Source organism: Hemiscyllium ocellatum, chromosome 19, assembly GCF_020745735.1.
Source record: "Hemiscyllium ocellatum isolate sHemOce1 chromosome 19, sHemOce1.pat.X.cur, whole genome shotgun sequence".
Taxonomy (NCBI): Eukaryota; Metazoa; Chordata; class Chondrichthyes; order Orectolobiformes; family Hemiscylliidae; genus Hemiscyllium; species Hemiscyllium ocellatum.
The window spans coordinates 35382528-35406200 of record NC_083419.1 but is presented as its reverse complement, the minus strand read 5'-3'; the positions used below and the strand labels follow the sequence as shown (position 1 = coordinate 35406200).

At 38.7% G+C, this 23673-nt stretch overlaps 1 protein-coding gene across 1 annotated transcript in view; it reads right to left on the bottom strand.

Annotated features, from left to right (window-relative positions):
- dock4 (dedicator of cytokinesis 4) overlaps positions 1-23673 on the bottom strand; it is a 458861-nt gene that overhangs the window by 140439 nt on the left and 294749 nt on the right. The window contains exons 23-25 of the mRNA XM_060839361.1: positions 18574-18766; positions 10224-10351; positions 5912-6046 (exon numbers count right to left, since the gene is read on the bottom strand). Of these exons, the coding sequence (XP_060695344.1) occupies positions 5912-6046; positions 10224-10351; positions 18574-18766 (456 nt within the window). The remainder of the gene's footprint in view (positions 1-5911; positions 6047-10223; positions 10352-18573; positions 18767-23673) is intronic.

Genomic DNA, 23673 nt, shown 5'->3' with positions numbered 1-23673 from the left:
ATTATCTTGGAGCAAAATAGGTGGCATTTTGGTCCATCATTCCTGTGTTGACTCTTTGAAACAGCTATCCAATTATCTCCACTCTTCTGCTCTCTCCCCATAGCCCAACATATGTTTCTTTTTCAAGGAGTAACCTGCTGTTGCTGTCCAGGTTGACTGCTAGAGAATGCCAATTAACTCAAGTTCCGGGGAGCTGGCTGCAAATGACTGAGCGCCATGGCATGAACTGGTACAGCTGGGAACAGACAGGTGCGATTCAAGTTGACAAAGTGTAAAAGGATGACAGGATTATGTTTTGAGGGAGCAGTGTGCTCTATATTTTTTCCACAGATGACTTACAATTATACTTTGAATTGAAGTAGAAATAAATGTCAAAGTTTTAGAAGTCTTACTTTACAATGGCACAAGATAAACTTAAGAGGATTTGTTTGAAGCTGTCAATTTTTTTTCAGTCAAATCTTGAAGCAGCACAATGCTTGCTTCAGTATGGTTTTACATAGATTTTGATCAGTTTGAGTACCTGGCTTATGCTCAAAATCTGAATGTGAGCATCCATGCTGAGTGATAGCAGATTACTGATGCACATATGAAAACTCATTGATGCAGTGAGTCAGTCGGTGGCTCATGTCATCGTGGACTGAGGCTTGGGCCTCTCGTTCCAGGTCACTAACTAATGAAGGATGTCAGTAACATGATCTATCTATAATTGCCATCACAGCCTTCTCTCACCTATGTCTACATAACAAATGTACTGGATGTGACATGTACTGCACTGTAAATGCTAATGAGTGAGACCTGCAGGGTGTTTAATCAGAGAGCTACGAGTGCAGTATTGGTATTTAATAATTTTGGAATCCAATAAATCTGATTCGCAGAACAGGTGTTTCAAAACTTGGCATGATGCTGTTTTGACAAGCTTCCAAAAACTTGGAAAAACAGAAATTTCATTTGAATGATTGTGTAACGCTTTGAATGCCGTGGTCAAGAATCAAACTGTTCATAAGGAAAACAATATTAAACATTGCTTATGATGCATCACTAAATTATGGCAGATTTTAGACAGCAAGTTTCATGTCTTATTTAATCTAGAACTACAGTCTTAAATCTAAATAAAGGAAGCTATAAAGGTATGAGTGCAAATCAGCTGTGTCTGGACTGGGAAAATACATTAAAAGGTATGATGGTATACAGACAATGGTTAGAACATAAGTAATTAATACATGGTTTACAACAACATGACAGGAATCGATGCACTGATCCTTTTACTGTTTTTGTTGCGTACATTAACGACTTGGATGTAAACAATAATTATGAAGTTTACAGATGACACAGAATCTGGTCGTGATGTTGATAGCGAGGAGGGTGGCCTAAGGCTACAGTCTTGGATTGATCAGCTGGGAAATTCGTCAGAGCAATGGCAGATGGAATTTAATCCTGAGAAGTGCAAGGTAATGCTTTTTGGGAAGTCTAATAAATGAAGGATATACATAATGTATGGTAGGTGCCTCTGAGGAACAAAGGGAACTTGGTGTACAAGTCAATAGACCCCTGAAGGTGAAACTGTATTGCTGGAAAAGCACAGCAGGTCAGGCAGCATCCAAGGAGCAGGAGAATCGGTGTTTCGAGCATGAACCCTTCTTCAGGAATATCAGGGCAAGGAATTCTTGATACAACTTTAAATAAAACATTGGTTAGGCCACAGATGTAACATAGTGTGGTGACCAGAACTGCACACAATCAGAAGGGTGTGACTGCAATGAAGAAGGTGTAGAGGAGATTCCCCAGGATGCTGCCTGGGATGAAATGTCTCACTTTTAAGGAGAGACTGGATAGACTGGGTTTGTTTTCTTTGGACAGAGGAACCTATTGAAGTATACAAAATTATGAGAGACACAGAGTGGATGGTGAGAATCTTTTCCCCATGGCAGATGTGCTTGAGATCAGATAGCACAAGTTTAAGGTGAGGAGTAACTGGTTTAGAGGAGATCTAAGAATTTTTTTCACCTAAAGGATGGTAGAAATACAGAATATGCTGCCTGAGAGGGTGGGTGACATGGTATTCTAACAACATTTAAGAAGCACTTGGGTAAGCACTTAAAATGCCAGGGCACAATAAGCTATGGATTAAGTGCTGGCAAATGGGATGAGAGCAGTGGTGTCTGTCTCAATGCTGTATGACTGTATAGCACACATTTCTGCTCAGTACAAAAACGTCAACATGAAAATTAAGTCAACCGTAGCTAACAAAAGTAGTTAAAGATTGTATTCAGGAGGAGATTTAGACAGATTATTCAAAAAGCAGTAAGCATGAGGGTTGGGAGTTTTGTGAAGAAGGACCAAGAAAGGGAGAATAAAACCAGAGCTTTAACTGGCAATAAACAGATTGATTGTATGCAAAAAGAACAAAATTAGGAGACAAATGTAGGTCCATTATGGACAAACACAAAAACATTTATGATTGGAAATAGGGAAATGTTAAGAGGAAATGAGTGTTATTTTGTGTCTATCTTTATTCAACAAGACAAAAAAAAACTATCAGAAATCATAAATATCCAAAAGCCCGGTGAGAATGAAGTGGTGAAAGAAATTAGTATCAGTTTTAAAAAAAAAGACAGTATTATTTTAAAAATTAATGGGACTAAAAATTTATAATCCCCTGGAGCTACTCATGAACATTACAGTGTTGACAAAGGTGCTCTAGAGAGAGTGCCAAGTTGATAGTCACCTTTCAAACTTCTATAGATTCTTGGATGATGTCTGCAGACTCGAAAATTGCAAGTATAGCCTACTGTTTGATAAAGGAAGGGGGACTGAAAGTATAGAATTACAGAGCAGTTAGTCTGACAATGGCTGTAAGAAAAAATGCCAGAATAGAAAAATTAAATCATCTGATTGGGCAAAGTCAATGTGATTTTATCAAATGGAAATTAGATTTGACAAGCCTTTTGGACTTTGACATTATTACTGTCAAGCTAGATAAGAGAAAACCAGTGGATGTGGCAAATGTAGATGTTTAAAAGGTTTCTGATAAGGAAGTATACAGGAAACTATTAAGCAAAAAGAGCACATGGGCTTAGGTGTAATATACTTACATGGATTAAGAACTGATTGATGACCAGAAACAGAGTATGAATCCTTACTAGACATAGGCAAAGTTTCAGAGGCTTAGTAGTTTGAAAATGTTGTAAATTTCAAAAAGGAATAGACCAAATAACTAGAAGCTGGTAACTGATCTCAGTAGTGGGTAGATTACTGGAGTTTATATCGAGATATAGAATTAAATGGTTACTTGGCAAAGCAGGAACAATCAGGGAGAGTATGGTGCTTTCTTTAAAAGCTCATGTCTCAATAACCTAATGGAATTTTTTTTGGAGGAATTAGCAAGGAGGATTGGTGAGGGTCAGGCAGTCGATATTGTCTAAATAATTTAGTAAAGAATTTGACAAGGTCCCATGACCGTTAAGAAAAATTAAAACCCATGAGATAAAGGATGTATTGGATCCAAAATGGGCTCAGTGACAGGAAACAAAGGGTAACAGTCAGCAAGTGTTTTTGCAAATGAAAACTGGTTTCCAGTGGTGCTCCACAGCTTGCAGATTTGGATCCCTTAAAATAGATGTTATACAATAATGATCTGGACTTCAATTTGTGAAGCATGATTGAAAAATTGTAAAATGATGCAAACATTGACTGGGTAGTTAATAGTGATGAAGATAACTGTTGTCTGCAGGAAGACATCAATGGCTTGGTTCAGTGGGTGGAGAATTAGCAAATGGAATTCAATCCAGAGAAATTAGAGGTTATCCACTGGGGCAAAGGAAACTAATGAATACTGAGAAGAGGAGGAATATTAAAAGGGTTGTAAATCTTACGCAAGTTAAGTCATTGAGTATTTAAAGACAGAGACTGATAGGTATCTAGGTACTAGTGACATCAATGAATATGGGGGACAGGATCGAGGAGCTGAACGCTCTGTTCCTCTTCCCACATTACTAATATTAGGTGAGAAATGGACATCCGTTTTTCTATCCCATACATAGAATGGATACTTAAAGGTCACAGAAGGATATGTGACTCAAAACGATCCAGTAAAAACAATGTGGTCAGAATTAAAATGCATAACAATACCTATTAGAAATCTCTAATGCAAAATTAACTATTTTGTCAAATCTAATATACTATTTGCAAAACAATATCATAATCCCATAATCAGCAACTTGAAAATGTTCATCCTGCTTTTATTGATGAAGTAAAAATGCTTTCCAAAACATTGCAAGAACTCTGAATTTTTATTTATTATGAGACCGTAAACTCTAATATATATCTGAGCACACAGTAGGTGTTTCATACCTCTCTAGTTCAATGGGCAGCTCTACGAACATTATATCACAGTGGTCTAGGTGTGCTGTCATTTCAGCTTGGATTATCTGCTCAAGTGTCATAGTGAGATTTGATCTCACAAAGTTCTAGTTCACAGTTCAATGAGACAGGTCTTGTAGCACAGTGTTGGCAAACTGTCCCTTCGTCAAAAGCTTCAGTTTCAAGCCCCTCTCCAGGCTACAGGGTGTGTCAAATCATCCACTGCTGTAGGAAATCAGACTTTTGGGGAGCTGTTTGGCTCAGGTGGCTGGACAGCCAGTGTGGATCAGATTGGTATCAACAGCACAGGGTTCAATCCTGTTCTGGCTGAGATGAATTCAGGATTTGCCTCCTTGTCTTCTTCATAGTGTGTAGGTCAGATCAGACAGAGAAGTCAAGATGATAGGATGATATAGGCTCAATCATGATGTCACAACTCCTAAAGTCTGACAGAACTTTATAGTCTCCCACTGGCAGGTTTTTAGGGTCAGGGTTTTGAAAAATCTCCTGAATGGTCTTCTCATTGGTTTCTCCAGACTAGTTTGTAATGTTATAACTTTGACAAAAGTATGGGTCACTTCTCGCCCATTATCAGGGCAGTTGCTGGGATGATGGTCCTTGGCATGTTTAATGACAATGGAGATGCTGTGATCAGTGGGGAAACATTCACCACCAACTGACTATTCTGGTGTCTGGAATAAAACTGTCATCTAAAACATCCTACACCGAAGCATTTCCCACTAAAAATATATCCTAATGAGTCAGATACAATTAGGTACTTGTATTTGTTGTGCTGCTTTTAACATTTTCTTTTCCATGAATGTTCTGTCTTGAATTTAGCTGTTTTAGGAATTTGATATTGCAGATGCAAAGAAATCATTTATACTGGCCACCGATAAACTCTTGAGGGGCAATTTGGATCAAAGGGGCCCCACTTCAAATAGAAGTAAGTTTCTCAGAAATCATGTTTCGCACAAACTGCAGTGGAAACCTCCAACATGTTTTGCCAAGAAGCTGGATTTTGAGTCAGAACTGATGAGTTTTTGTTAGATTGGGACATCAAAACATTTTAAGGAAAGTAAATATAAAGTTAAATATAGGACTAAGTAAATATAGAGTTAAATATAAGACGAAGTATAGCCTGCTTTTCTTTCCCACAACTGTGCTGCAGGTGATTTAAAAAAATGGCAACTTTAATTTAATCTAAAAATTGTTATTTCATATCCTGCATATGGTAGTACAAGGATTTGATTAAAATATTTAACCAAATGGAAAATTTTTCAGTAAACTGTTCTAATTTAGTATCACATTGCAAGCAATACAAGCTTGTCCTTATTAACATATGACTAGATAGGCCACATTCAAAACTATAGTCAGTGCAATATTTCCCCTGGGGAAAGTATGTCAACTAGACAATTATATAAATGTAGAGTTTAGCTATCTGCAGTACAATAAATACCTGCAAATAGAGTCCAAACAATCTCAGAATAAGTGCACTTGCAGAGGCACCTCTGACAGTATACTTACAGGATACGATATACTGTATACTTACAGTCACGTCCTGAAACTGCAGACGAATTGTTGGTCCAGAGGGTTGTGACCTGTTGCTGATTTCTAGTATGGTTCTCAGCAGCACACCTAGCAAGCTGTCTACAAGCATGTCCACCTCCTCTGAAGCAGTTATTTCCTGAAGGATAATAAGATCAATTGCAACAGTTACCAAATAAATGTACGTACAATTTACAGCATAGAAACAGGCCATTCAGACTAAAAAGAGCGAGACTTGACAATAATTATTTTAACAAGCCCATATTTCAAGAAGTTGGGTCGTGCAAGCTTGATTTTCATCTGTAACAATCAATAAAACTGCACATTTGAAAGTTGAACAGACTTAGCGGACCTAACCGTAAAATCCTAACTGCATTGTTCAGGTTTTGAAACATTATTTAGAATATCATTGTGTGTAAGATATACTTGACTTAGCATGTTTCCTTTTAATAAATGACACTTGTACAATAAGAGATTTGACTTCGATGGACACAAAATCTAAAGGGGTTACTTTTTGTTTGCCTACGATAAACATATTAAGCTAAATAATGAACAACAGCATTGTTATGAGGACGTGGGTGTACTATATCTTTAAGAGAGTTAAAAGCTAGAGGAACTACCTGACACTGCACCAAGTGTTCAGAATAAAGTAACATTGTAACACTTTGTCAAAAGCTAGATTAGCCAGTTGTTTGGAAATGACAAAACATATTCAAACTCGGCCAATCAGTTCAAATTATACCCCAAGAAAACCTACTTCCAATCAAGTTTGAATTTAGTATATTGACATTTTTAAAAGCCAAATACACAATGAGATGCTTTCAGGGTATAAGACCAGAGAAAATTGAACAGTTGGAGAGAGAACTGTCAAGCCAACGACATTTGCAGATTGCCTGGAAAATAGTTCTCTTAAAGATACCTTTATTAATCTGTGATCTGTGAAGCATAATCCCTAAGAAAAGAAGACACAGGAAGATCTAAACAGACGACTCGAAGCTGGCTGGTTTTGAAAACCTATATTTTTGGTAAATCATAATCAGGGGCTTTTATCAGACTAGTATTATAGGAGGGAAGGTAAAAGATAGGTGAGAGGAAGGAGGTGTAAATAGTTGTTAGTTAAATATTCTCTGTTATACCTTAAGAAATAAAGTGGTTAATTTTTACTTTAAATAGTTCTTGGCCTTTCGAAGTTTCACAGGTTATCGGATAGATAACCTATCCTGTATTGCTGGTTTAAGTTAAGCAGGAATGTTTACCACTTGTCGTAAGAGTATCAGTAGGTATGATTTAAATAATTGGCTTATTCGTAGAAATGGGTTAATCTAAACAAAATTGTGAACTTTCAATTTGAAGAAATGTTTTTCATGTTCCAGTTATTTCCATCTGGTCCATGAAGCAGGTCAAATCTTAATTGAGAAATCATGTCACAAAAATTGTATTATTCTCGTTTCCTTAAATATTACAGCTCCCCCCAGCCACCCCAAAAAAATCCGCAACACAGGTGTCCTGAGTATCAGTTGTTAACTGTTTTTGTTCTCATTTTTGCCAAAGTGTGTGAGATCTAAATAAAAGTCTCAATTTCTGTACCTTTGCTACATCAGGCAGTGTTTTTGGAATACTCCATATAACCTTGGATGCCAAACGGAAGAAAGATATTGGTGAACATGTAGATCGCTCTGTTATAGCCAAACCGTCGGAAATCAAAACACTGACTCCAACTTGGAATTTCAGGTTCATTCCAGGTCATTTTCATTCAGAAGGTTGTCTGAAATGCCAAGTTGTATCTATGACAACCCAATGTGCATCCTGAAAAAACCCTCAAATTCAGAAGTTTCAGAGTGCCCTGCAACCCAGGGCAAAGTTAATCTTGTAAGGGATGGATATAGGCTCCATTCCTAAAAGGCCATCTTGTAAAATTGTCCAAATGGCCTGATGCATTAAGGTCTGGACTTAGGTTGGGGCTAGTTGAATAACTAACAGTTCTCATCACAGCAGCCATAGTTTTTGAGGCCCAGTTTAACAATGGTTATATTGACCTAAAACCTTGCATGAAAGATGATTTTGTTCATATCAACAACCTGTACTCAGTAATTATGTAGGACAGTAAATTTATTGCATTAGTCATCTGATTAATACTTAATTACAGAATATTCAGCAACAGATAAAACAGCAACCAGCTGAGACCAAGCTCAAAATAAACTTCAAGGTCATTTTAATCATAAGATATCAGAACAGTTTGCAGTGCAACATTCTTAATTTTATAAAAATGATTTACCATTGTTTAGGGTATTGCATTTGTGTGTTTCTTTGTCAGGGTAGGGAGACAGAGATTATGAGTCTGCAGTTAAAATCACATATGAAAGGAAGCTGTTGCAGTGGGAATGGATTTCCCAGTGATGGTGAGCGAAGGGAACAACACAAAGTTGTATCAAGTGTCAAGGGAATAAAGGATAACAGAGTCACAATGGGCAGAATTATTTCTGAAGTCTTTTTATGGGTTAATTTGTTCCAGGCACAATCCAGAGGTGAAGAAAATTAGAGAATCTATTCACTGCAAATTTGGGACAGCACGGTGACTCAGTGGTTAGCACTGCTGCCTCACAGCGCCACGGACCAGTGTTCAATTCCCGCCATGAGCGACTGTCTGTGTGGAATTTGCACATTCTCTGCATGGGTTTCCTCCAGGTGTTCTGGTTTTCTCCCACAATTCAAAGATGTGCAGGTCAGGTGAATTGGCCATGCTAAATTGCCCATAGTGTTAGGTGCATTAGTCAGGGGTAAATATAGGGTAGGGGAATGGGTGTGGGTGGGTTACTCTTCAGAGGGTCGGTGTGGACTTGTTGGACCGAAGGGCCTGTTTCCATACTGTAGGGAACCTAATCTAATTAGAGATAATAATGGATTATTGACATACATTGTGTGAGATATTGTGGGATTCATAATTTAAGGCAATGAAGTTGTTCGGGCTTGGCAGTGAGTTAGAGATCATAACTGAAATTAAACTAAATGTAAGTGAGGAAAATACAGAAGAATATATGACAAGTGAATGACTGGCTTATTAATTAATTTCAGTTGCAGTTTAATTGCCTTAGAGAATTTGGTGAAAATTCATTGGTTGCTAAGTAATTAAATCAAGAGTGAGATGATAAAGAAATCATTGATTACAATTTAGCTAATTGTCCCAGAGGCATGTTAATCCATGTCCACTGAACCAAGCTGAGACATAAACTAATGAATTATTTCAAAAAGTCAATATGTTAAGATTTCTAGAAAGAATCTTCAAGGGTATATTTTTCATTTATCTCAATTATTTAAAAAGTAGCTAGAATGGAATAGATTACCTACCAGGTAGTTAAAGCATTAGGGGAGTTTCATGTGTGCGGTGTGTATGACAAATCAATATGCATATGTGTATCGCCCAAAGTGTGCTAAGGTATGATAGTCATGAGGAGAGAAGCAGCCTAGGGTAGGGGACCCCAAAACTGGAGGGCATTGGTTTACAGAGAGGGTGGGGGGAGACTTAAAGGGAACTTGAGGGCAACTCTTTCACACAGCGGGTAATACATGTATGGAATGAATTGCCAGAAGTGGTAGAAGTGGGTATACTCCCAACATTTAAAAGACATTTAGACTAGCACATGAATATAAAAGGTTTAGAGAGATATGGGCCAAACACAGGCAATGGGATTAGTTTAGTTAGGAAATCCAGTCGGCATGGACAAGTTGGATTGTAGGGTCTGTTTTTGTGTTGTATGACTCTATGACAGGAACCAAACCAACTTAGAGTCAATATAGAATGAGCTATGCCAAAATGCTCATTTGAAGTGAGCCGATTTTCTCAAAGTTACACATGCAAGAGATTCCTAGGTCAGAGTGGCAGCAGGCAAAAATCAAACAAATAGGTATCATTCAAGGAAACTGGATGGACACTTAAGGGATATAGAGACAGACAAGGGAATGGGATTGCCTACATTTTTCTAAAGAGAACTGGCATGGATTTGAAGGGCAATACGGCTTCCTTGTACACTAGCCACTGGGAAAAGTCATGATGGATAATAAAGTTATACAGTTTTAGTAGCAGCCAGTGATTGTCATTTCATTTTCCCGATGTTTAACTGGAAGAAATTGCAACTGTCTAAGCCTGTCGGGACATACCTGGAGGGAAAGAAAAAGACCTCAGCTACCCAAAGGCTTGGTCAATACAAAACACAATTTAAAAATGAAAACATTACTTAGAATTGCCATTTCAAAGTCGGAGAGCTGTTTACTTGAAAAGTTAAATCTCTGATCTGATCCTGTATCTCTAAAATACTTACAGAGCTGTCCTTCTTGATCAGACAAAACATTGTGCTAAGGATGCGTGCACACATGATTAGATCCTTCTGGTCTTGCAAATGCATGTGGAGATGGCGTAGAACCACAGGTAGGAGAATGCAGCGAGAATCTGGGATAAAATGGTCAATGCAGAATGCATCAGTCTCAATGGCGATCATGCTACTGAAGCCGAATATATCAACTATTACCACTGAATGTTTCATCTGAACACTTGCTGTTGTATTGACAACAAATTTAGCACTATCTCTTGAAAAGTCAAGATATTTTGTCTTCTCTTTCTTACATTATTGGTATAATTTCTTCTCAGGTTGTCTGAAGAAATACATAATGTAAAGGAATACATGCAATGGTAAAATTTCTCCTAATTACCTGTTCCATTTATTGTAATGCAGTCATACATAAATACAGTGCAGTCCAGAGTCAGAGTCTAAATTTGAACAGCCTAGATCACAATGTTAATATTTACATCTTTAATGAGAGACAGCACCCAACTAAATCAAGGGGGAAACTATTGCATGTCTGGCATGGCACCCCCAAAGTTTTAATTTACTTTCCTCTAACTGCTACCACTGTCTGATAAATCTCAAACTTAATTTCAGGCACAGAAGGAGTGGCACTGAAATAACTGCACAGAGGCTGGGTCCTGTCACCAAGTCACCCTTTAATTTACTAGTGCACTGTACACTGGCTGTGGCCAGCCAGCTCAGATTCAGTCCTCAACTGAGGAGATTCTAACCTCCTGGTTATATTGGTCAGCCAAGGCTTCCCTGATTGACCCCAATCAAGAAGTTCAGTTAACGAGGTCTACCTGGTCCCAATCATTACAGGTACATTCTTGGTGGAACTGAATTTCAAGAGAAATTAAACCATGGTCCAAGTTCATTAAGGTGCGTATAAAAGATTCCATGACAATATTTTGAAGAGGACCGAGGAAGATTTCCAGATCAATACTTATCCCTCAACCAGCATGGCTGAAAACAGTTGAGCTGGCCATTGTGTTCTTGTTGTATGTGGGTGGTTGCTGCACTTATGTTTGGCTGCCAGTTATCCTTCTAATGTGGTTAGAGACAAGAAAACTTCAGATGCGTCAATCCAGAGTAGACAACCAGGAAGCTGGAACACAGCAAACCAGGAGGTGGACAAAGTCCTGAAGAAAGGTTACACCCGAAATGTGGACTTCTCCACCTCTTGATGCTGCCTGGCTTGCTGTGTACTTCGAGTCGCCTTCTTGTCTACCATGTATCCTTCTAACAACAGTGACTAAAGTTTGCACATATGTCATTGGTTGTCAGGCAATCAGGATGACCAAAGTGAAGTGATTTAGAGTTTTAAATTCTCATTTAGACTTAACTTAGATCAGAAGTATTTTGATGAATTTGTAGGATTTAAATAACCATCCCTTGGATAAGAAGCTGCCTGAGAATGTTAACTTCTTCCATATAACCTGCTTAATTTTAAAGGACAGCTAGGCTATAAACATCCAGATATTTTAAGGATTGAGATTTTTCTCTCCAGGAAATATACTTCCACACTTCAGGAAACGTACGAAATATTGGGGTTCATTTCAGTTGTAACTGAAATCTTAAATCAGGTGATTTACTAATTTTACAATTTTATTGACAGAAATTAACAAGCAGTACAGTTTATGTGGAAAGGAATACTGTTGCACCAATAGCTGTCATAAGATGTAACATCTAATGTAATAAAATCCAGTTTGATGCTATTTACAACTATTCATGAGTAACTAAGTATAAACTATTTAACAAAATCCAACAATAGACTATCCATCAACATTTCAAGTTTTACCCCAAAAGCCCTGAGTGGAATAAAATATCTTTTGAGAAGCATTACTTGAAGGGCCTTAGTACTTCTGAAATTTCAGTGAAAAGACTTTTTTTAGATATTAGTTGGAGGCTTCCACTTTGCAAATGTAGGTGTTCACCCTTTGCATAGGGTCCTTGCCCCTTTCACAAAATGCAGTATCATTTCATATTATTCCTTAATTGTTTGTTTAACATTCCTCTCATGTTTTAAAGTCGTGTCTAGATAAATTTTTTATCTAACTCTTATGTGTTCAATCTTAAAAGAATCCTTTATTAAAGGTTAATCAGTAAACATGTTTCATTTTCTTTCTGAGTGTTGCCTTATCCTGGTTTTTAATGGTATTCACGTGCCAAGCATCTTCGCTATTCTTGGCAGTCGAATAGTCCTTCTGAGCCAGGGGGGCCCGCATTCAAGTCCCACATGCTCCAGATGTGCTTAATAATATCTGAACAGGTTGATTATAAAATATAGACACTTTGGATCGGTCCAGCATTCCTCCTGTAATTCCTCACTTTAAAGCCCAGGTCTGACATTGTCATGCATCTTTCTAGACCTTCTTTACAGTCATTAAACAATGGTTTATACCTTTGGAGTGGGTGGTGGTGGTCATACAGAAGAGTAGTTTATTCAAATGGCACTTAAATGCAGAGAATGCTCACTCCCAAGAGCAACTGGCACAGCAGGCCACTAGCTGCTAAACCCAATTGAAGTACTTTAAAAGATAAAATGGGAAAACCCATATTAGGAAGGTGCAGGTAGATGCCTACAGTAGAGCTGTTTGACATAGGCTTGTGCATTACCACTTCAGGTGATGCTTTGTTAACATATGTTTGTACCGATTTGTTCTGTTGTCTGCACTCATTAATGGCTATAATTAACATTCAAGTGGTAAACACTCCATCAGTTCAAAACAAGTAAACTTTCCCTTAAAAGACCTTTTAAGGCACATTTGCTTTTTTCTGCTAAAGTATCAGCTTTACTTGGAGACCAGAGTATAAAGGAAAAATGTTCTGCTTTCCAATGCAGTGCCCAGTGACTACTGCAGTGATAATTGCTGAACATATCCTTGTGTATTTTAGTCAGCTGAAATTAGAGTCTGTATAAATGCTAAGGTAAACTAAATTCAAAACCCAGCTGAGCTTATAGTGGGAAGAGTTAGGTTAATGTGCTGATAGCTAAATAATTAATATTCAAGAAGGGTTCACTGAGGGCAACTCTTTCACACAGCGGGTGGTACGTATACGGAATAAACTGCCAGAAGTGGTAGAAGTGGGTATACTCCCAACATTTAAAAGACATTTAGACTAGCACATGAATATAAAAGGTTTAGAGAGATATGGGCCAAACACAGGCAATGGGACTAGTTTAGTTAGGAAATCCAGTCGGCATGGACAAGTTGGATTGTAGGGTCTGTTTTTGTGTTGTATGACTCTATGACAGGAACCAAACCAACTTAGAGTCAATATAGAATGAGCTGTGCCAAAATGCTCATTTGAAGTGAGCCGATTTTCTCAAAGTTACACATGCAAGAGATTCCTAGGTCAGAGTGGCAGCAGGCAAAAATCAAACAAATAGGTATCATTCAAGGAAACTGGATGGACACTTAAGGGATATAGAGACAGACAAGGGAATGGGATTGCCTACATTTTTCTAAAGAGAACTGGCATGGATTTGAAGGGCAATACGGCTTCCTTGTACACTAGCCATGGGGAATAGTCATGATGGATAATAAAGTTATACAGTTTTAGTAGCAGCCAGTGATTGTCATTTCATTGTCCCGATGTTTAAGTGGAAGAAATTGCAACTGTCTAAGCCTGTCAGGACATACCTGGAGGGAAAGAAAAAGACCTCAGCTACCCAAGGGTTAGGTTAATGTGCTGATAGCTAAATAAGTGACATTCAAGAAGGGTTCACTGAGGATAAAACAATTTTTTGCATTCTGAAGGAGCGTCACTGGATTAGTAGGCTGTGTTAAATTTCAATTTCAACCAATAGGATAGTGAAGGCGGCATTTGGTATGCTTTCCTTTACTGGTCAGAGTATTGAGTACAGGAGTTGGGAGGTCACGTTGCAGCTGTACAGGACATTGGTTAGGCCACTGTTAGAATGTTGAATGCAATTCTGGTCTCCTTCCTATCGAAAAGATGTTGTGAAACTTGAAAGGGTTCAGAAAAGATTTACAAGGACGTTGCCAGGTTTGGAGGATCTGAGCTACAGGGAGAGGCTGAACAGGTGGGGCTGTTTTCCCTGAGGCTGAGGGGTGACCTTAGAGATTTAGAAAATTATGAGGAGCATGGATAGGATAAATAGACAAAGTCTTTTCCCTGGGGTTGGAGAGTCCAGAACTAGAGGGCATAGGTTTAGGGTGAGAGGGGAAAGATATAAAAGAGACCTAAGGGGCAACTTTTTCATGCAGAGGGTGGTACGTGTATGGAATGAGCTGCCAGAGGATGTGGTGGAGGCTGGTACAATTGCAACATTTAAGAGGCATTTGGATGGGTATATGAATAGGGAGGGTTTGGAGGGATATGGGCCGGGTGCTGGCAGGTGGGACTAGATTGGGATGGGATATCTGGTCGGCATGGACAGGTTGGACCAAAGGGTCTGTTTGCATGCTGTACATTTCTATGACACTAATTTCTCAAATTCATCAGATAACGATTATTCTAATCATTACTGGTGCAAATTAGACTCTTTTTAACCTTTTGCATTTAATTCCTATCTCAATTACTCAATGCTTTGTTGTTGCATGATAATGAAATAATTGCACGGGAAGAATCTTGTTTCAGTCCAAATGTCATTAAAATGTCAAGATTAACCCATTCATAAATTCAAATCAATACAATGTCAAAATCTCCAGTCACATGCAGGTTTGAAATCAAAAGGGATAGAACTCTGTCAGCCTCCTGTAATCTGAAAAACAGAAATTGTAAACCTGTTGCATTTCTGGGGTAATGGTCAAAAAAGTGTTAATTAAGGTGAGGTTGTAGTGGAAGTTGACAAGAAGCACAGTGAGTACAGTTTGGCCTTTCATTTACGGCATATTGCAAGCTATTGTGCCTCGTCAGTTAACAGTGTTTTTTTCTGTGGAAGTTAAAACAGATTCAGTTGAAAAGCAACATCATGGTCTGTCGTTTTTATGGCAATCATGATATCCTGGTAAATAATGCTTCACTTCCTCCCACACAGCATAGATTGGTGGTCATTAGTTTGACAATAATCAGCAGAACCAAAGATTATTTCAATCTATCTGGTTGATCACAGAGTTCAATACTGAACACAGTGCTCACATCAAAACTGAGTTTAATCAATTGATTTTCTTCCTAAATATCTGGCTGACGATGAGATTTATAACAACAGTATTTTTAATCACACTCCTGGTAGTGACCACTAAATATTGTTTTTGATCTATTCAAATTAATTCCCTTCTTGCTTTATCTAGCTATCTTCTTCTAAGCTTCATCAGATGGCTATATCCATTTCATTTGAGCAGAGTTTCTCAAGCTTTAACACGACTCCAGTCCTTCTTTAACCGATCCGACTCTCAGAGACTTAGTGTTCACTGTTTAGAGCAATGAATACTATTTGAAATTATTGTGCAATACAGTTCAATGAATATTATCCAAAAGCTTGCTGAAACCTTAAAATTAATATCCATGGATTCTCTTAACATGTATGCTTGGATGTATCCTTGCAGAATTCCAATCAGTTTGCCAAGCATGATTTTCAGTCCATATAACCATTCTGAGCTGCCACACTTCTTGAGATGTATCACACCACCTTGGATTGACATTTTTATCTCAACCATGGCAAATGTCAGGCTCAGCAGAATTTAGTTTGTGATTTTTGATGGTGCATGGCTTAAAGTCTGCAACTCTACCCTTTATAGAATTCCTGCTTCTAATAATTTTCCAATGGTTCAAACCAAAACTTGTTTCGTTTAGGCATTCACCATGAGGTACTCTTGCAGGCACCTTTTTGGGCCTCAGGATCTTATCTTCTTTCAACTGCCTTCAATGTTAAATTAAAAGGAAGCTGAGGCTTGGACATTGTAGTACAGAGTGCCTATAGAGGTGGTATTATTACTATCCTTAAGAGTTATCTTCTGTTTAATTGAGTGTCTTCACTTGGTAACAACTGAAAGAGGATGATAAAGAAATTCCAAACCATATTTGTTTCCAGAAATCTAATGAACCTAACTGACTGAATATTTGACCACGATCCTGTGCGAACGCCTGTGCCAATTACAGAGCAATTAATATAAGTGGTTCAAAGTGAACAAATATATTTCAACGTCTGGTCCTGAGACCAGCAGAATTCATTGCCACCTCTATTAAAAATTTTCTTTAAAACTAAATGGCCATATTCAACTCCTTCCAAGTGCCTGACAGAAATGCACAGGAATCAACTGTTCACGTGCAGAACATACAAAGAACATTGTCAAAGTTGTTATCCAAAGTTTGGTGCAACCTTAAATTGTCAGACATAGTTCAAACCCTACTTCACAAGCATACAATAGGTCAAAAATATGAATGGTGTCCAAAAAAAAAGTAAAAAAGAGACATCATGTCACTCTAACTGTGTGAACTAAATTTTCCTTGGTACTTCAGTTTTAGCTGCCTCTCTGACGTTTGTTTGCCCTGTAAATAATTTCTGATCAACCTGTTCAGATAGCATGACATAATTCCTGAGCAGGTGGGACCTGAACCTAGGGCCTCCTGGCTCAGAGTTAGAAACAATATTATTGTACCTTAGGAACCCCTTTGCTTGCTTTGTAGACATTTTCAAAACAATCTGTTCACAGAAGTTACTATGCACCTCAAAACAGGTGGGACTTGAATGTGCTCATCTTGGCTGAGATAGGGATATTATCATTGTGTCACAATGATCCCACGTTGTTTGCCTTACAATGCATTATGGCATATGGCTGGCACCTATGCGCCATATGGATGCTGAACCATGACTGGTCACCACATGCATTGAACACTAAGAGAAAGCCACAACATTTTCCCATTTGCACAATAACATTAGCTGAAAAGTTTTGGAATTGGTAAATGTGCATCTGCTGCAGGGTAACACTTCACATTTACAAATAATAAAGTGAACTAAAACTGAATGGAAAAAAATTACCTTGAAAGTGAATTTCATACTGGTGTGATAGCAGGTTACAAACTTTTGAGAGACATGGATAGAATGGATAGTCAGACTCTTTTTTGCATTGTTGAAATGCCAATTACTAGGGGACTTAGATTAGGTAAGGGGGGGTAAGTTTAAATGGGATGTGAAAGGAAAGTTTTACTTTTACACAGAGGGTCATAAGTGTCTAGAATAGACTGTCAGAGGTGGTGGTAGAAGCAGATATGAGCAATATTTAACACACCTCTTGAGAGATACATGAATAAGCAGAAAATAGAGGAATATGGACCATATGGGGCAAAAGGTTCTCAGTTTCAAAGGCATCATGTGCCAGCACAGGCTTGATGGGTCAAAAGGCCTCTTCCTGTGCTGTACAGATCTGCTTTATTGTTCTACAAAGGGAAAGGAACATGACATAAAGAAAGGTAGGAACGCGCGTTGTGAAGAGGACATTTGGAACCTGCAAAGGGACATGGATAGGTTATGTGAGTTTGCAAAGGTCTGGCAAATGGAAAACAATGTGGAAAAGTGTGAAATTGTTCATTTTGGCAGGAAATATAAAAAAGCATATTCTCTGAACAGTGAGAGGTTGAAAAGCTCAAAGATGCAGAGAAAACTGGGTATCATAGTACATGAATGACAGAAGGTATGTATACAGTTACAGCAGGGTTCAAGAAAGCTAAAAGAATGTTACGGTTTATTGACAGAGGAAGCAAATGTAAGAGTCAGGAGGTTAAACTCCAGTTATACAGGGCATTGGAGAGACTGCATCTGGAATATCGTGTATAGTACTGGTTACCACACTTGTGGAAGGAGGTTAATGCATTAGAAGCAGTTCCAAGTAGGTTTACTAACTAAGACCTGGAATAAGTGGATTGCTTTATGAAGAAGAGCTAGACAGGCTAGGTCTGTATCCTCTAGAGTTTAGAAGAGTCAGGGATGGTTACTTGAAACATACAAGATCCTGAAGAGACTTGAGCAGGTGGACGTTGAAAGCGTGTATCATCTTTTGGGAGAATCTAGAACTAGGGTTGCAGTTTAAAAATAAAGGGCTGCTCATTTAAAACAGAGATGAGGATTTTTTTTTCTTTCAGAGGGTTGAGTGTCCCGAGAGTTTCCTTCATCAAAAGACAGTGTATGCAGAATTTTAAAGTATTTTTACAGCAAAGGTAAATAAATTATTGATTAGCAAGGGGATGAAAGATTATTGGAAATATGTAGGATAGGAGAGTTGAGGAATTAGATGACCCATGGTCTCATTCATTGCAGAGCATGCTCAAAGGGCTGAGTGGCTGACTCTTGATTCCTTTTCCATATTTAAGAAAAGTATAAATTAATAAAGTAACACAATTAATAACCATCTTCTCTTACCAGGATTGATAAATAGTTGGCTCTCCACTGTTTTAGCAACGCACTGGAGTTTGACAGCTTCCAGTGAATATTCCACATGCAGGGCATCTGGCATGCTGCGCAAGGTGTCTCTGACCAGGTTTGCCACTTCCCGTACATCTATCAGTTTCAGAAGCTCGGAATATACAGCTGGGAAAGAGCTCAGGAACACAGCCTGGTGAAAAAAAAGGAAATCTAGTCACCAATTTAACAAAGTTGATTTTAAAACTTAACTTGAGCCATTGGAATTTCAGAAACGTTCACATCTTCCTGCTCACCACCTCCTCCCTCCCAGCATCCAGCACTTTAAGCACTCCTAGGCAAACAGTAATTAACTGCTCTCTGTTCAATTTAGGATACTGCATTCATGACTCATGATGTAGCCTCCTCTATGCTGGGGACACCAAGTATTGATTAGGTATTCGCTTTGCTGCATATTTCAGTTCAGCCTGCAAGATTGATTCTGAGCTTCCAAGTGCTTGCTGTTTTGACTTTTCATCTTACTCCCACTCGGGCTACTCCATCCTCTGCCTCCTACTGATATAAGCTTGCAGAACAGCACGTTATTTTCAATTTGGATTATTTCCATCCTCCAGACTTTATCTTAAATTTAACAATTGCAGATCATAATTGCTGACCCCAGATTCATTTGCAATGCCCCCAAATCCATCTTTTGCTTCTTGTCCTGTTACAATCCCCTTTTATCCGGTATCATCATTCCTTTCATAATTTAATTGCTCCTGCCTTTCACCATATCACATGCCTTCACTTGAGCATTTAGTTTCCCTCCTTTGCCCCATTTTTCCTATCCCAGCTTCCACCTTGGTTTAACTTCTTTGGTTTAAGGTTATGGGTCACAATGGGTGGCAACCCAAATCTCAGCCTTGAATATACTTAATGACCTTTCTACAACCCTACAGAACTCCACAGATTCACTACCCTCAGTGAAGAAATGCCTCCTTTCTGTCTTAATTGTGCAATCTCTTATCTGCGGTCATCCTAGAATCTGCCATAAGGGAAGAGATCCTTTCCTCTAAAGAATGGTTGTCAATAGAAAAGACCAGACCTGTAGCTGAAACACGCATCTCTGCTGGTTTCGCCCTTGATAACTTTAATTTTAAACATAAGCCTCCATGTTGAGGGAGGAACAAGGGATGTTCCATGTTGAGGCACACAGCTTTGTTGGTGAGGCTGTGGAATCGGCAGGGTTGCTGGCCCACTCACTGTGCTGACAGCATGCCCCACATTCTCATGCTGCTGAAATAAGGACACTGCTTCTAGGAAGATTGCACAGTTAGGCAAAGATATGCAGGCAATGGGATGTTATTTACATTCCCATAGCCTACAGGAAATCTCAACCCAATGATTTCCAATATTTATAGGATTTCTCAAGCTCATGCAAAATGAGTTTCAAATTTACGAATCATTTCAAATCCTAGATGAATATAAACAAAAAAAAAACCAAGTCACAGAGATGTACAGCACGGAAACAGACCCTTTGGTCCAACTCGTCCATGCCGACCAGATAGCCCAACCCAATCTAGTCCCACCTGCCAGCACCCAGTCCATATCCCTCCAAACCCTTCCTATTCATATGCCCATCCAAATGCCTTTTAAATGTTGCAATTGTACCAACCTCCACCACTTCCTCTGGCAACTCATTCCATACACGTACTACCCTCTGCGTGAAAAAGTTGCCCCTTAGGTCTCTTTTATACCTTTTTCCTCTCACCCTAAACCTTTACCCTCTAGCTCTGAGCAGTGAAAAGACTTTGTCTATTTATCCTATTCATGCCCCTCAGGATTTTATAAACCTCTATAAGGTCACCCTCAGCCTCTGATTGAGGGAAAACAGCCCTAGCCTATTCAACCTCCCCCTATATCAAGCTATTCAATGAAAATTTCTGTATAGTTATAAAATTAAAGTCCAGTTGTTGACATTGGCTTATGACCTCTCACAAACAAAGGCAGCATTCAAAACTACAAGTTTACCAATAGATGATTCAATTATTCATTTCAAGAATTAAGAGCAACCATATCTTTTGATATAAAATTACATCCATCTGGAATTTCACAATATAATAATGTATTGGAAGTGAAGTAGGTCATTGAGAGTTTTTTTAAAATTCACTCAGGAATATGGGTGTTGCTGACTGGGCCAGAATTTATTGCCCATTCTTAATTATCCTTGACAAGGTGGCGGTGGGCCATCTTAAACTGCTTCAACAATCCATGTGCTGAAGGCAGACAGTTGGAGAGGAAATTTCAGGCTTTTGACCCAACGATACCAAAGGAACTGAAGGGATATTTTCATGTCAAGATGTGTGCGGCTTCGAGGGGAACTTGGAAGTGGCAGTGTTCCTATGTAAATGCTTCTCTTGTTTTTTGAGATGAAAGTGGTTGTGGGTTTGGGAGGTGCAGTCTAAGGAGTTAATGAAGCCAACTGCTTTGTCCTGGATGGTGTCAAGCTTCCTGAGTGTTGTTGGAGTTGCACTCAAAGGCAAGTGGGGAGTATTCTATCGCACTCCTGACTTGTGCTTTGTAGAAAGCAAACAGGCTTTGGGGAGTCAGGAGGGGAATTATTTGCTGCAGGAATCCTAGCCTCTGGCCTGCTTTTGTAGCCACTGTACTTACATGACTGGTCAAGTTCAATTCCTAGTAATCCCCAGGATTTTGATAGTGGGGGGGGGAATTCAATGAAAGCAACACCATCGCATCAAGGGGTGATGCCTAACTTAGCTCATATTAGAGATGATTATTGACTGGCATTTATGTTGTGTCAATGTTATTAGCCATTTACCAGTTCAAGCTGAACTCAAAACAATAATAACAGTACAAGATGTTTACACAAACGTGTGCTGGTGAATCAGCAGCTTTTCTTTTCACTTTACTTGAGTTTCTTTTCCTCCAATTTAAATGCAAAAAAACAAATTACTTGGGTGATAAAATAAGGTACTGACTCATGAGCATTAATTTTACATTTTGCTCAACTTGAAGGATGAAGAGCTTGCATAAAATTCCTAGTAGATATTTTTGCTAGTGAGCGACACCAAAATTTTCTGGGAATCCCTTTCACCTATGTCAGCACATTAAAATGATAATAAAAGAAATGGAAATCAGTGTTACTAGTCAGGGCCTGAGGAAAGGGTGGAGTTCACAGCACACTTCTCCTTTAGGTTTCTCTTTTGCTAACTGAACTGAGCCAGCTGGTGAGATTAAAACCAAGACCCACACATTGTATATTTTGTAGTGTGTCTATGGACTTGTTCAGTCTTACCCCACTCATCCCACACCTGCGTCTGTGCTCAGCCAATTCATAAACTTTGCTTGCTTCTCTTCACTTGAAGTACAGACATGAACACATCTTAACAAATTTGATTAACAAACTTTAGTACTTTTAGGCACAAAACTAGGTGCTGGTGCAATCTGTTTCAGTAAAAACAGTTGAGGAAGATTTTAACAGGAATTTTAAAAATTGCTTGAAGATATCAAGAATACATTATAGATTTCCATGTGGAGAAAAGAAGTGTTTTAAAAGTCATAAGAAAGCACTTTCCTATGAGACAAAAGCCAGCTTTATGCTGCTCTGAAAACATCATTTTGGTCCAGCTTTTTAGCACATTCTGGATCAAATGCACTAATCCCAGACTAATCCCATTAATTCCAGACTAATTCCATTAATGCCAGACTATCCCAATAATCCCAGACTATGCTATTAATCCCAGATTATGCCATTAATCCCAGAATAATCCCAGACTATCCCATTAATCCCAGACTATCCCATTAATCCCATTCTAATCCCATTAATCCCAGACTAATCCCATTAATCCCAGACTAATCCCATTAGCTGTGCCAACAAAGATCCAAGAACCTTTTAATATTTTCTAACTTAATCCCAGTTTGGAACAGCATACAAATTATTTTGAATTTACCTACATACCAGGAATCCACTCCAGCTGACTTAACCTATTTACCTGGGTGAGGCTGCATTTCCCTGGCTTAATCTTATCTAGTTGTAACCAGAGAATCACCTATAACAGTTTCTCTGTCTGTTCCTGCTCTGTAAACTCCTATGTCCCATTTGTTTCTCAAGTACTTTCTTCCACTTCGGTAACATCCTTTCAAACTACATCTGTTTCAATATAGAGGCTGACACGTGTAACTCTACCGCACTCGGGACTCCTTCAATGCCTCTGAAATAACTCCACAGAGGCCAGTAGCCTGTCACCCTTTATTTACATGTGAAAGGTCCTTGCCACTGATCCAGCTCCCTCAGAGCCAGTTCTCAGAGGAAACATTCCTGTTTTTAATCTATCAGCCAGGACTCTCTGATTGTAACTAGGTCAACCAGGTGGACTTCGTAGAATGAGTTGTGGCTGTTAATCTGGTCCAATGACTACAACTTCCATTGTCTCTGCACTGTCACAGTCCTTATCCAAAAATCAATATCAGATGAGAAAAAGATTCCTTCCATATTAAAAAAAGCGGTCAAAAGTCTTCAATCGCTACCATAAAAGCTACTCACTAAAGGCAAATTTCATTTCGCTCCTGGCCAACTGTCAAGACAGTTTGCAACCTTCACATCATATTTGATCTTGAGATAAGTATGCAACCACATACCTGTGCATCACCAAGATCACATATTCCTATCTCTGGACATCACTGACATGACCCTGTTTCTGAAAACTAAATTTCATATCTTCTTAATCCTCATCTTGACGATGCCAACATAATCCTTGCCAAATCCCTCAGGAAACCTGTCATCCAGAATTCTGCTGCCTATGTCCAAACTCAAAGCAGTGAACCATTTACCCATCAACTCTCTGCTCACTGACACACATGAGCTGATACAGGATGTCCTTGCGTAAAGTTGGAGTGACTTTCTTGAAAATCACAACTTTTAAGTGTGGCATTGATTCACATGGAATCAATGTTCAAACTGGAATCCGGTTTCACAGTGTCTTCCTCAGTAGAAAAATAATTTTTAAAATATCATGCCTGTGTCCTCTAAATTGAAACACAGTACCACCTGCACTTTCAAGGGTTACTTTCCTAAACTGGCAAATATGTCAACATGAAAAG